We start from the raw sequence: 14,756 nt of genomic DNA on the forward strand, positions 1-14,756 counted from the left end.
TATGAGTTAGTTCAAAGAGCTAAACCTTTTTCTCGTCACTCTTTTAAATCACAGAAAGATAGAAAGTGCGAAGGTGAATGGAGGGTGGGAAGTCAGGGAAGAGGAGTAGGTGGAAATTCCTGGGAAGTTTCTTCTTAGAATAAAAAAGGGTAGAAGTGACGCTCGAAAATTGAAATGTTTTCATTATAATAAAGTTGGGCACATGAAGTCGGTGTGTGGGAAATTACAGGGGAAAATCTGTTGGGATTATTGGGATGCAGAAAAGTTCTGGAAGTAAAAGTACTGTGGGTTTTGAGGTTCCGGCACAGGAAAAGCCAGTGGTTTGTGTACAGGTAAAACAGGAAGAATCAGTGATAGGGAAAGAAGTGGGAATATGTTCACAATTTACCCAAGGGAGTTCTGAAGAGCAGGTTGTAGAAATGTTTAAAGATTTTGTATGTGAAGGGGGAGTCTTTCCATGTGTACAGGGCCGAATAGGTAAAGATATTAAAATTTTAAGAGGCACAGGGGCTAGTAAATCCTTAATGTTATGGGGTAGTGATATTTGTTGTTCAGAGGGAGTATTGCAGGAACAGGTGATAATAGTGGGGTTCATGGAGATGCTAAACCTATTCCATTGTGGAAGGTAAATTTAAAGAGTAAGTTGAAAACAGGTGAGGTGATTGTTGGAGCAGTGGAAAAATTGCCCATTGTAGGGGTTAAATTTATTTTATGTAATGATTATAGCTGGGTCACAGATGCGAGTGATACCTATGGTATTTGAGCATCCTGTAGAGGTGTTTCCAACAGTGATGTTGCATAAAAAGCATCCTGGATTGTTCCCAGATTGTGTGATGATAAGGTCATGGGCTCACAGGTTGAAACAGGAAGAACAGGAAGTTAAAAGGCAGGGAGAAGGTGTGGAAGAACAATTAGCTGACATTGGTTTTGATAAGATTGTTCAGAAAGAGAGATGGAAGATAATGCAGCTGAGGTATTTAGCTCAAGGCAGTTGATGGAGTTACAGAAAAAGGATATGTGAATAAGATGGTTACATCAGACAGCTCACTTAGAGGCAGAGTATATTCCAGAATATTATTACCTTAATGGTAATATTTAATGAAAAAATGGTACTTACTCACAGCTGAAAGCGGGAGGGAAGTACATCAGATTGTTATACCATTTGGATATAGAAATGAGACCCTGAGAATAGCTCATGAAATTCCAATGGGGGAACATTTAGGAATTAGAAAGACACCAGCAAAACTACAAAAACATTTTTATTGGCCTGGATTGCATAGAGATGTAGTCAAATTCTGTATAACATGTCAGGTGATAGGGAAGTTATGGCAGTGATTAAGCCAGCACCTTTAATTCCAGCATTTGAAGAACCATTTACTAGGGTCATAATTGATTGTGTAGCACCCCTCCCTAAGACTAAAAGTGGAAATCAGTGCTTACTGACAATAATGGATGTGTCTAGCAGGTGGAGCTGGGGTGGAGTGCCCTTCACACTCAGATTCCAGGGTACTGGAATCGTCCCCTCCACCAGGAATGCCCAAATTGCCATCCCAATTTGTTGCTGGGGGCCACGCTGACAATCTCAATAAGCTCCCTTCGCCACAGTGGCCGATGTGTGCAAATGCAGAACTCTTTCTTCTGTCATTGTCCTTTTCTCAGGCATTATGTGCCCTTTTCTCCTGCAGGAGCAAAAACAAGAGGGATAATGAATCGTAGGATGCTAAGGCCAAAGCCATTGGCTCATTGACATAGGAAGCTGCATGCATCAGTGCTGCCAGGTCCTCAGCAGCCCTTTGGCTCGCTGAGGGGTCAGTAAGTGTCCTGGGCGCACACTCCTCTCATGTACAGGAGCAGCACGCGCCCTCAGGCTCCTCGACGGAGGGTCTGCAGGAGGCTGAATACCCAGAAACCTAACCTGAGGGCTCGGCATTGTACTTACCTTGCCAGAGCAAATAGGCCATTGGATCTTTTCCTGCACTGGACCCAGTTTCTGCGCATCACACTTCATCTGCTCACAATCTTTGCCACTTCTATCCAGGCCAGCTTGGTTTGGGAGGGTGGCCTTCTCCAGTTGCCTTGCAGCAAGAGGACTTCCCTCCTCTCCCTGACTGGCTCAAGGTGAACCTGCAAAGTAAGGGGCAGTCCTGTCCTGTCCTGGTTTCCAGGCCTCTGCCTCTCCTGTTCCATGATTGTTGTTGCAATCCACTGAGTAAAACAATAGCCACAGTTACGGCTGCCCTGGCCTATTTAAATCAGGCCTGCACGTGTTCAGTCCCGTCTCTAACCCTGACCTGCATCGACTAACTGGCTGCCCAACGCCTCTCTCCCCCCCCCACCCAAACCAATTAACAGGCCAGCCCTGTGAAAAAACAATGGGACAAAGGCAAAATACTGCGGATGCTGGAAATCTGAAACAAAAACAAAAATATGCTGGAGAGACTCAGCAGTTCTGACAGCATCTGTGGAGAGAAAGGCAGAGTTAACGTTTCGAGTCTGTATGACTCTTCTTCAGAGCAGTGGGACCTGTGACTGCTTTATGCAGCCCCCTCGTGTCTCCCTGCCCCTCCCCATCGGTGTTGGTTCAGGATGTGGAAATGGTCCGGGCATCCATTTTCCAAACTCAAAAGGAAAATCAGCTCCGTGTCACGTTCAGCCCCTTCACGTTTTTATAAGCTTTCTGAGCTGGCGTGATGGTGATGGGGGTGGGGAGCCCAGGAGCTTGTAAACCATGACAGGAGATTGGGGCGGAGCCGTGTAACTTGCCAGTCAAGGGGTGTGGACCCCAGTAGCAACTGAGCTTTCTGGGGAGCCCACCTATTGTTGGGCGATGAGGGAGCACAGCACGATCTCTGTAAAATCTGTTCTGCAAATCAAGGGCTGGATTTTGCCAGCCCTTTAGCGAATGTGCTGGGGGTGGGGTGGGGGGAGGCGGAGGGCCTGTAAAATAGCGAGGGAAGGCAGGGAGGCGTGCCCGTCACCTTCCCGCTGCCATGGCGTGTTGCCGTGCCACCCAAAATGAGCAACTTCAGGGGGTCAATCAAGGGCCTCTTCTTGCCAAGTGGGGAGACTTGGGGCTCGATGGGGGCTGGGGAGGGATTCCCCTAAATCGGGCACTCTAGCTGACTGAGGGGCCTTCCAGTAGCAATAGCTGCCAGGCGACAACGTCTACCCCCACCCTCACTACCAGCGCACAGGCCTGGCAGCCGCACAGCCCACTTACCTTTGTTTGTCTTCAGTTACCGATTTGTAATTCTGTGCTACCTGAATGTAATATCCTCGCTGGGACTCCCCCACTTTCTTTTCCCCCCAAACTCTCACTACTTGCACTTTCTGGATGCAGTTCGCAGATTTCCTCTGACAAATATACAGTGCCAGTTACAATAAGTTCAATAAATAAATATTTCTAAAGTGCATGACAATTTACCCCTATTTAGATAACTTTCTGACTCAAATTTTAAAATTGTCTTTTACCTTAGGGGCAGTGAAGGACAGTCTGCTCTCTTTGGTCCCCATTCTTATCCATTTGTACCTTATTCTTATCCCCCACTAACAGGCCTAAAGTCCTGCGCTTAAGCATAGTAGTAACAAAGCTAAAGATTGATGGGTTTAAAAATAAGAGGAGAGAGGGAGATTGAACTGGAAGTAACTGGGAATGTTATACAGGTAATTTCAGGACCCAGCAAGCCCCATTTTTTGGATACAGTACTGTATGTGATTGCCATCTACTGTTGTAAATCACTCATTGCAAGCACTGTGTTCCAGTTCTACTGTGAAAAACAATCCTGTTTACTGATGTCTACGTTTTTAAGTAAGTTGTTTTTGCCCACGTGAAAATGCATCTTTAAGCCCTCTGCAAGGCATTATTTTAGGTGGGCATTTAATATGGTGGAGGTTGGAACAGAAGTAAACTATGATCAGATCTGCTGAATCTGTGTCAAGGTGACCCATTTTAAATGCTAAAGTGGAGGATATCCCTGAGGAAGCCTGAAGATTAGAATACCTAAGACCAGTGGTTTAAATCACTGTAACTGCCTGGGGAGATGCTTTCTAATTTACTGTTCTTACCTTTTAGCCCGAGATTCCCCTTCAGTGAGATCAGAAAGGATAGAGAAATGTCTGTGCCTGTGATATCTTTGTCAATCTCTCCTTAGCCCCCATCTATCACCTATTACATCCAGCTTCCCCTGCACCACCCCCCTTAAACAGTATAAATTTCATCGCATTTCTACTTCCCGTTAGCTTTGAAGAAGAGTCATACAGGCCCAGAACATTGACTCTGTTTCTCTCTCCACAGATACTGAGTTTTTCCAGCATTTTGTTTTTATATTAGAGAAATGTTTGTTTTCCTTAAAGAACTCTTCTTATCTGCACACGATTCCTGATAAATGCATGACATATTTTCCAAGCCTGTTAATATGCGGGCTGGGTATGCATTTATTGGATCATTCTCTGATTGTTGTGTGCAGTTTGGTTTCCTGGTCTAGGCAATATTTATACTTTGGGTAAATATTCAGTGGAGTTTCAATGAACTATCGACCTGTGCAGTAAACAGCTGTCAATGAAGGTGAAGCCGAGGCCAGTTTGAAAACTTTTGTGATGGGGTTCTAGAGTGGCCCTGTGTATTTATCTGCGAGGTCCAACTCTGCTTCTAATTCACAATCGTTAAGAAATGCTGGCGTCTGATTCTAGGTGATAAAGTCTTGAGATGGTGGCAAAGGGAATTAAGCAGCAACTTCAATTGATTTTTAAGTGTGTTTTTTGGGGGGGAGAGATACATTGTCATAATTTGCTGATAACACTTAATAAAAAAGTCGGTGCACGGTTTCCACTTACCAGCGACAGAAGCTGATCGCAAATCAAAAAAGACCACCTGAGTATCCTTTTAGCTGACCTGTTTAGAATGAACAAAGTTTGTTACTTTTTAAAGAAAAGGTGGCAACTCGAAAGTTGCAATGGGAATGCTCTGGACTGTCTCAACAGTTCCTGTTGAGATGATGTAACTGCCCGCAGCAGTGTGTTTGCTATCAGTGGTTTTCTAATCTTGAAAACAGTCAGAGATACAATGCATTATGGCTTTGCTTCCGGACCCCAAAGGCAAAGTGTAGCCCCCGTAAAATATAAGTGTCAGACTGATGCAGTCAGCTCTGCCTTACAGCCTGATAATACGCACCCATTTCTGCCTTGATCCCAGCGCTCAAGATTCCACTTTGCTGTGCAAATGAAGTGAATTGGGAGCGCCAGCCAACTTTGGTTCTATTTAAAGTGGCTCTGCAGTTCTAATTCTGACCTACAGGTGGAGCACTTGAGTGACAAGCCCTTGTTCTGGGGATTAGCCCACAATTCACAAGACCCTGGTTAAGCCAATAGCAGCACTGATGCTGTCTCATCTGCTGGCTCAGCAAAGAAAAACTTTCAATACCCTTAGCCTCTAGGGAGGAAAACGGGGAGAAAAGAAGCTTAACATCTGTCATTGGGAAAAAGCTTAAGAGTCTGTTAAAAAGGATGTAATAGCAGAGCATTTAGAAGTCCACATTCTGATCAAGCAGAGTCAGCATGGCTTCATGAAGGGGAAATCATGCCTGAAAATTTTATTAGAATTCTTTGAGGCAGTAACAACACAGGTTAGATAAAGGGGAGTCAGTAGATGTAATATATTTGGATTTCCAAAAGGAGTTCGATAAGGTACCGCGCATAAGGCTACTTAGTAAGATAAGAGCCCATGGTGTTGGGGTAGCATTTTAGCGTGGATAGAGGATTAGCTAACTAATAGAAGTCAGAGAGTTGGGATAAGGGGGGCATTTTCAGGATGACAACCTGTAACTCGTGGAGTCCCACAGGGATTAGTGCCGGGGCCACAATTATTTACAATATATATTAATGACTTGGATGAAGGAAGTGAATGTACTATCGCCAAGTTTGCAGATGACACAAAAAATAGATGGGAAGGCAAGTTGCAAGGATGACACCAGGAGTCTACAGAGGGATACAGACAGGTTAGGTGAGTGGGCACAAACTCGGCAGATGGAATATAATGTGGGAAAATGTGAGGTTATACATTTTGGCAGGAAGAATAGAGGAGCTGAATATTATTTAAATGGAGAAAGATTGCAGAAAGCTGCAGCACGGAGAGATTTGGGAGTCCTTGTGCATGAATCACAAAAAGCTGGCATACAAGTTCAGCGGGTAATAGGGAAGGCAAATGGAATGTTGGCCTTTATTTTAACTCAGTGTTTTGGAAGGATAGGCAGGAAGGAAAAGGAGGTGGTGTAGCTTTGTTAGTAAAGGAAGAGATCAGTGCCATAGTGAGGAATGATGTAGGCACTGAAGGGCAAGAAGTCGAGTCAGTCTGGGTAGAAGTAAGAAATAGCGAGGGAAAGAAGTCCCTGGTGGGAGTAAGCTATAGGCCCCCAGACAGTAGTTCAGCAGTAGGGCACAGTATAAACCAGGAAATACTGGGAGCATGTAAGAAAGGCAGAGCAATAATCATGCGTGATTTTAATATGCATATAGACTGGACTAATCAAATTGGCAAGGGTAGCCACAAGGGAGAGTTCATAGAGTGTCTAAGAGATTGTTTCTTGGAGCAATATGTAACCAACCAGGGAGCAGGCTATTCTGGATTTGGTTTTGTGTAATGAGATGGGATTAATTAATGATCTCATAGTAAAGGATCCTCTAGGGAAGAGTGATCATAGCATGCTAGAATTTCAAGTTCAGTTTGAGAGCGAGAAACTTGAGTCCCACACTATTGTTCTGGAGTTAAACAAAGGTAACTACATAGCCATGAGGGCAGATTTGGCCTTAGTGGACTGGGCAGGAAGACTACAAGGTAGGACAGTTGATGAATAGTGGCAGATATTTAAGGAGATATTCAATTCCTCCCAAGTAAAATATATCCCAAAGAGGAAGAAAGATGGTAAGAGGGGGGAAAAGCATCCATGGCTAAGCAAGGAAGTTAAAGATAACATAAAGGTAAAAACTAAGGCATACCAAATTGCAAAGGTCAGTGGCAGGCTGGAAGATTGGGAAACTTTTAAAGATCAATAAAGGGTTACTAAAAAAATAATAAAAAGAGCAAAGGTAAATTATGAAAGAAAACTAGCACAAAATGTAAAAACTGATAGCAAAAGCGTCTACAAATATATAAAAGGAAAGAGAGTAGCTTCAATTGAATGTTGGTCCCTTGGAGGAAGAGACTGGGGAGTTAATAGTGGGGAACGCAGAAATGGCAGAGACGCTTAATCAATATTTTGCCTCAGTTTTCACGGTAGAGGACACTGGTACCACCCCAAAAGTAACAGGTAGTGCAAAAGGGTATAGAGAAGGAGGAACTTAGAACAATCACCATCACTAGAGAAAAAGTAGTGAGAAAACTATTGAGATTAAAGGTGACAAGTCCCCAGGACCTGATGGCCTACATCCCAGGGTCTTAAAGGAAGTGGAAGCGGAGATAGTGGACGCATTGGCTATAATATTCCAAAATTCCCTGGATTCTGGAAAGGTTCCAGTGGATTGGAAAAATGCTAATATAACACCCTTATTCAAAAAGTGGGGGAGGCAGAAAGTAGGAAACTATCGACCAGTTAGTTTAAAGTCTGTCGTCGGGAAATTGTTGGAATCCATTATTAAGGAAGTAGTAATGGGGCATTTGTAAAGTCAAAATGCAATCCATCAGAGTCAGCGTGGTTTTATGAAGAGTAAATCGTATTTCACTAATTTGCTAGAGTTCTTTGAAGATGTGACAAACAAAGTAGATAATGGGGATCCTGTGGATGTTGTATATCTGGACTTCCAGAAGGCTTTTGATAAGGTGCCGCACAAAAGATTAATACACAAGATGAGATCACACGGAGTTAGGGGTAATAGATTAGCCTGGATAGAGGATTGGCTAACCAACAGAAAGCAGAGAATCGGGATAAATGGGTCTTTTTCTGGATGGCAAGCTGTAACTAGTGGGGTGACACAGGGTTCAGTCCTTGGGCCCCAACTATTTACAATCTATATTAATGACTTGGATTCAGGAATAGAAGGTGCTATAGCTAAATTTGCAGGTGACACCAAAATAGGTGGGAAAGTAAGTTGCAAGGAAGAAATAAATTTACAAATGGATATGGACAGGTTAGGTGAATGGAAATTTGGCAGATGGAGTTTAACGTGGATAAGTTTGAGGTTATCCATTTGGTCGGAAGAATAAAAAGGCGACTTATTAATTAAATGGAGAGAAACATCAGAAAGCTTCAGTGCAGAGGGATCTAGGTGTCCTCGTGCATTAATCGCTGAAAGCTAGTATGCAGGTACAGCAGGTAATAAGGAAGACAAATGGAATTTTGGCATTTATTGCTAAAGGAATAGAGTATAAAAATAGGGAAGTGTTGTTGCAACTATACAAGGCAGTGCTGAGACCGCACCTGGAGTACTGTGCACAGTTTTGGCCACCTTACTTGAGGAAGGATGTAGTTGCATTGGAGGTGGTTCGGAGGAGGTTCACTAGATTGATTCCAGAGATGTGGGTCTTGTCTTATGAGGAGAGATTGAGCAGTTTAGGCCTATACTTGCTAGAGTTTAGAAGGATGAGAGGAGATCTACTTGAGGTATATAAGATGCTAAAGGGGACAGACAAAGTAGACGTGAAGTGGATGTTTCCCTTGTGGGGCATTGTAGAAAGAGAGGCCATAGTTTTAGGATAAGGAGTGGTAGATTTAAATCAGAGATGAGGAGGAATTACTTTTCTCAAAGGGTTGTGAATCTGTAGAATTCACTACCTCAGACTGCAGTGGATGTTGTGACGCTGAATAAGTTTAAGGAGGAGATAGACAGATTTTTAATTAGTAGTAGGTTGAAAGTTTATGGGAGAGGGTGGGAAATTGGAGTTGAGGCCGAAATGAAATCATATTAAATGGTGGGGCAGGCTCGAGAGGCTGAATTGCATACTCCTTCTAGCTCTTCTGTTCAAAGGGAATGGAGTATAAAAATAGGGAAGTCTTGCTAAAACTATGCAAGGCACGAGTTAGACCACACCTAGAATACTGTGAACAATTTTGGTCCCCTTATCAAAGGAAAGATATACTGGCATTGGAAGCAGTCCAAGGAAGGTTCACTTAGTTGATGATGGGTATGGAGGGATTTTCTTATGAGGAGATGTTGAGTTGGTTGGGCCTGTACTCATTGTAATTTAGAAGAATGAGAGGCATTCTTATTGAAAAATATAAAATTCTTAGGGGGCTTGACAGGGTAGATGCTGAGAAGTTGTTTCCCACTGTGGGAGAGTCTAGGACAAGAGGGCATAATCTCAGAGTAAGGGGTCACCCATTTAAAATAGGAGGAATTTCCTCTCTGAGAGTAGGTTTTTTAAAATTCATTCACAGCATGTGGGCTTCACTGGCTGGGTCAGCATTTATTGCCCATCCCTAGTTGCCCTTGAGAAGGTGGTGGTGAGCTGCCGCCTTGAACCGCTAAAGTCCATGTGGTGTGGGTACACCCATAGTGCTGTTAGGAAGGGAGTTCCAGAATTTTGACCCAGCGACAGTGAAGGAATGGTGATATATTTCCAAGTCAGGATGGTGAGTCACTTGGAAGGGAACTTCCAGGTGGTGGTCTTCCCATCTATTTGCTGCCCTTGTTCTTCTAGATGGTAGTGTCATGGGTTTGGAAGGTGCTGTCTAAGGAGCCTTGGTGAATTCCTGCAGTGCATTTTGTAGATGGTACACACTGCTGCTACTGTGCATCAGTGGTGGAGGGAGTGAATGTTTGTGGATGTGGTGCCAATCAAGCGGGCTGCTTTGTCCTGGATGATGTCCAGCTCCTTGTGTGTTGTTCAAGCTGCACTTATCCAGCTAAGTGGGGAGTATTCCATCACACTCCTAAATTGTGCCTTGTAGATGGTGGACAGGCTTTGGGGAGTCAGGAGGTGAGTTACTTGTCACCTCTGACCTGCTCTTGGAGACATAATATTTACATGGCTAGCCCAGTTCAGTTTCTGGTCAGTGGCAACCCCCAGGATGTTGATAGTGGGGGTTTCAGTGATGGTAATGCAAATGAAAGTCAAGGGGCAATTGTTGGATTCTCTCTTGTTGGAGATGGACACTGCCTGACACTTGTGTGGTGCGAATGTTACTTGCCACTTGTCGGCCCAAGCCTGGATATTGTCCAGGTCTTGCTGCATTTGGACATCAACTGTTTCAGTATCTGCGGAGATGCAAATGGTGCTGAACATTGTGCAACCATCAGCGAACACCCCCACTTCTGATCTTAGGATGAAAGGAAGGTCATTGATGAAGCAGTTGAAGATGGTTGGACCGAGGGCACTACCCTGGGAAACTCCTGCAGTGATGTCTTGGAGCTGAGATGACTGACTTCCAATAACAACAACCATCTTTGTTTTGTGCTAGGTATGGCTCCACCCAGATGAGAGTTTTCCCCAAGATTCCCATTGACTCCAATTTTGCTGAGGCTCCTTGATGCCACACTCGGTCAAATGTGGCCTTGATGTCAAGGGCAGTCAGTCACCCCATATTAGGAGCTCAGCTCTTTTGTCTATGTTTGAACCAAGGCTGTAATGAGGTCAGGAGCTGAGTAGCCCTGGTGAAACCCAAACTGGGCATCAGTGAGCAGGTTATTGCTGAGCAAGTGCCACTTGATAGGACTGTTGATGCCCCCTTCCATTACTTTACTGATCATCGAGAGTAGACTGACAGGACAATCATTGGCCGGGTTGGATTTGTCCTGCATTTTGTGTACAGGACTTAACTGGGCAATTTTCCACATAGCCGGGTAGATACCAGTGTTGTAGCTGTCCTGGAACAGCTTGGCTAGGGCTGCAGCAAGTTCTGGAGCACAAGTCTTCAGAACTATTGCTGGAATATTGTCAGGGCCCATAGCCTTTCCAGTGTCCAGTGCCTTCTGCCATTTCTTGATATCACGTGGAGTGAATCGAATTTGCTGAAGACTTGCATCTGTGATGCTGGGGACCTCCGGAGGAGGCCAAGATGGATCATCCACTCGGCACTTCTGGCTGAAGATTGTAGCAAATGCTTCAGCCTTATCTTTTGCACTGATGTGCTAGGCTCCCCCATCATTGAGGATGGAGATATTTGTGGAGCCTCCTCCTCCAGTGGGTCGTTTAATTGTCCACCACCATTCACAACTAGATGTGGCAGGACTGCAGGGCTTAGATATGATCCGTTGGTTGTGGGATTGCTTAGCTCTGTCTGTCACTTGCTGCTTATGCTGTTTGGCATGCAAGTAGTCCTGTGTTATAGCTTCACCAGGTTGACACCTCATTTTTTGATATGCCTGGTACTGGCATGCCCTCCTGCACTCTTCCTTAAACCAGGGTTGATCCCCTGGTTTGATGGCATTGGTAGAGTGGGGGACATGCCTGGCCATGAGGTTACAGATTGTGTTTGAGTATAATTCTGCTGCTGCTGATGGCCCCCAGCCCCTCGTGGATGCCCGTTCTTGAGTCCACACTTGCCACATTTCAACTGCAGCTGAAACCCTAATCCATGCTTTTGTTTCCTCTAGAATTGACTATTCCAAACCTCTCCTGGCAGGCCTTCCATCCTCCATAAAGTTGAAGTCATCCAAAACTCTGCTGTCCGTGTCTTAAAAGGCTTCAAGTGCCATTCACCTATAACCCCATGCTGAGTAACATTCATTGGTTCGTGGTTAAGCAATGCCTCGATTTTAAGATTCTTACCATTTATTTCAAATCCCCCCCCTCTGTAATCTCCGTCAGCCCCATAACTCTCCGAGATCTCTGTGCTCCTCTAATTCTGGCCTTTTGAGCATCCTCAATTTTAATCGCTCCATCATAAGCAGCCGTACCTTGAGTTGCTTAGGCCCTAAGCCCTGGAATTCCCCCCCTTAAACCTCAGTGCCTCTGTACCTCTCTTTCCTCCTTTAAGATGCTCTTTAAAATGTACTGCACTGACCACCATTTTGGTCATGAACAGCTCCTTATGTGACTTGGCATTAAATTGTATTTGGTAATGCTCCTGTGAAGCACCTTGGAGCATTTCACTGTGTTAATACAGTTGTTTTTCATAAAATCATAAGGAATAGGAGCAGGGGTAGGCATTCAGCCTATCGAGCCTGATGCCTCATTCAATAAGATCATGGCTGATCTGGTTGAGGCCTTAACTCCACTTTCCTGCCTGTCCCACATAACCATCAACTCCCTTGTAGATTTAAAAACCTGTTTAACTTGGTCTTGAATATATTTCATGACCCAGTGTGCACTGCTCTCTGTGAAAAAGAATTCAAAACATTAATGACACTTTGACTAACTTGCTGCAGTTTTTTGAAGAGGCAACAGAAAAGGACAATGAGGGTAATGCTGTTGATGTGTGCATGGACTTTCAAAAGGTATTTGACACACATTTGACTTGTGAGAAAAATGATTGCTCATGGAATAAAAGGTACAGTAGCAACGTGGACACAGAATTGGCTGGAAGCTAGGAAGCAGAGAGTAATGGTCAATGGATATTTTTCGGACTGGAGGAAGATTTGTAGTGGAGTTCCCCAGGGGTCAGTATTGGGACCCTTGCTTTCCCTGAAATAGATTAATGATTTAGATATCGGTGTGCAGGGGACAATTTCAAAGTTTGCGGATGGTACAAAGCTTGGGAGTGTTGTGAACTGCGAGATCGACGGTGTGGAACTTCAAGAGGACATAAACAAGTTGGCGGAGTGGGTAGATAGGTGGCAGATGAAGTTCGATGCGGAGAAGTGTGTGGTGATGCATTTTGGTTGGAAGAACATGGACAGAAAATATAAAATAAGGGGTGAAATTTTAAAGGGGGTGCAGGAGCAGAAAGACCTGGGTGTATATGTGCATAGACCATTGAAGGTGGCAGGGTCAGGTGGAGGGAACAGTTAATAAAGCATATAGTATCCTGAGCTTTATTAATAGGGGCATAGAGCACAGAGCAGGGAGGTTATGCTGAATTTATATAAGACACTCGTCAAACCTCAGCTGGAGTATTGTGTACAGTTCTGGTGCCATATTATAGGAAGGATGTGAACACATTGGAGAGAGCGCAGAAGAGGTTTACAAGAATGGTTCCAGGGATGAGAAACTTCAGTTACGAAGACAGATTGAAGAGGTTGGGACTGTTCTCCTTGGAGAGAAGGTGGCTAAGATGAGATTTGATAGAGATGCTCAGAATCATGAGGAAACTGTGCAGAGTAGATAGGGAGAAGCTGTTCTTGCTTGTATAAGGATCAAGAACGAGAGGGCACAGATTTAGTGATTTCTCAAAAGAAGTGAATGTGATGTGAGAAAAATTTTTTCACACAATGAATGCACTGCCTGGAAGTGCGTTGGAGGCAGGTTCAATTGAGGCATTCAAAAGGGCATTAGATGATTATTTGAATAGAAATAATATGCCGTGGTACGGGGAAATGGCACCAGGTCATAACGTTCATTTGGAGAGTCGGTGCAGACATGATGGGCTGATTGGCCTCCTACTTTGCCATTAAAATTCTGTGATTCTGAGAAAAAAAATCCTCTTCATCTCTGTCTTAAATGGAAGATCCCCTATCTTAAACTGTTCTCCTAGCTATAGATTCCCTCAGACAGGGAAACATCCTCTCAGCATTTACCCTGTCAAGCCCCCTCATAATCTTATATGTTTTGATGAGATCACCTCTCGGTCTTCTAAACTCCAAGGAGTATAGGCCCAACCTGCTCAAAAAGGCAACTCCTTCATCCCCAGAATCAACCTAGTGAACTTTCTCTGAACTGCTCCCAACGCAAATATATCCCTCCTTAAGTAATGCCCTGTACAGTTGTAGCAACATTGCATTTGCATACTTACTTGCTGCACCTGCATGCTAACTTTTTGTGATTCATATAAAAGGACATCCAGAGTGTTGCAGAGTACTCTCTACTGCAACATTCTACACTCTCTCTCCATTTAAATAATCAGCTTTTCTGCTCCATCTGCCAAAGTGGACAACCTTACATTTTCCCACACTATACTCCATCTGCCAAATTTTTGCCTACCTGCTTAACCTATCTAGATCCCTTTGAAGAATCTTTGTATCCTCTTCAAAACTTGCTTTCCTACCTTTCTTTGTATCATCAGCAAGTTTGACTATAATATAGTTGGTCCCTTCATCCAAATTGTTAACATGGGTCATAAAGATTTGATGCCCCAGACTGAATCTTGTGGCAGTCTATTCAATAGAGTTTGCCAACCTAAAAATGGCCCATTTATCTCAACTCTGTTTCTTGTCTGTTAGCCAGTTCTCTTCCATGCAAACACATCAGCTCCAACACCCCAAGCTCTTATCTTGTGCAACTTATACCTTTTATGTGGCACTTTATCACATGCCTTGTTTTCGATTGGACAGAGTTGACAAATGATCAGTCTGTATTGGTGGGTCGTTTCAATGAATTCAGATTGATTTCTGGAGAAGTTGCCTGTATTTTTTTTTAAAAAGACAGTTCTTTCACCCATCGTGAAGTTGGAGCAACATTTCTCGGAATAATCTTTTGCATCTGTTTGTCGTGCAGTTCCGCCTGGTGGTGAAGACAGCCCTGAAGCTGCTGCTGGTGTTTGTGGAGTACACAGAGTCCAATGCACCGCTCCTCATCCAGGCCGTCACCAAAGTGGACCACAAGAGGGGTGAGTGCCTTTGCTTTATTTATTGTCAACTCCCCTCCCTGCTCAATCATTTGGCTTTAGAACTATAGTAACTATTTACAGCAATGTTCTGTTCGTTGTCAAATCACATAAGCGACTGTCCAT

The 14,756-nt window shown here is 44.0% G+C and overlaps 1 protein-coding gene across 8 annotated transcripts in view; it reads left to right on the plus strand.

The window, feature by feature from the left end:
- fhod3b (formin homology 2 domain containing 3b) overlaps positions 1-14,756 on the plus strand; it is a 597,288-nt gene that overhangs the window by 393,785 nt on the left and 188,747 nt on the right. For all 8 annotated transcript variants that reach the window (XM_078539467.1, XM_078539468.1, XM_078539469.1 and 5 more), the window contains exon 7: positions 14,522-14,633. In XM_078539467.1, the coding sequence (XP_078395593.1) occupies positions 14,522-14,633 (112 nt within the window). The remainder of the gene's footprint in view (positions 1-14,521; positions 14,634-14,756) is intronic.

This window comes from Cetorhinus maximus, chromosome 3 (genome assembly GCF_964194155.1).
Source record: "Cetorhinus maximus chromosome 3, sCetMax3.hap1.1, whole genome shotgun sequence".
NCBI lineage: Eukaryota > Metazoa > Chordata > Chondrichthyes > Lamniformes > Cetorhinidae > Cetorhinus > Cetorhinus maximus.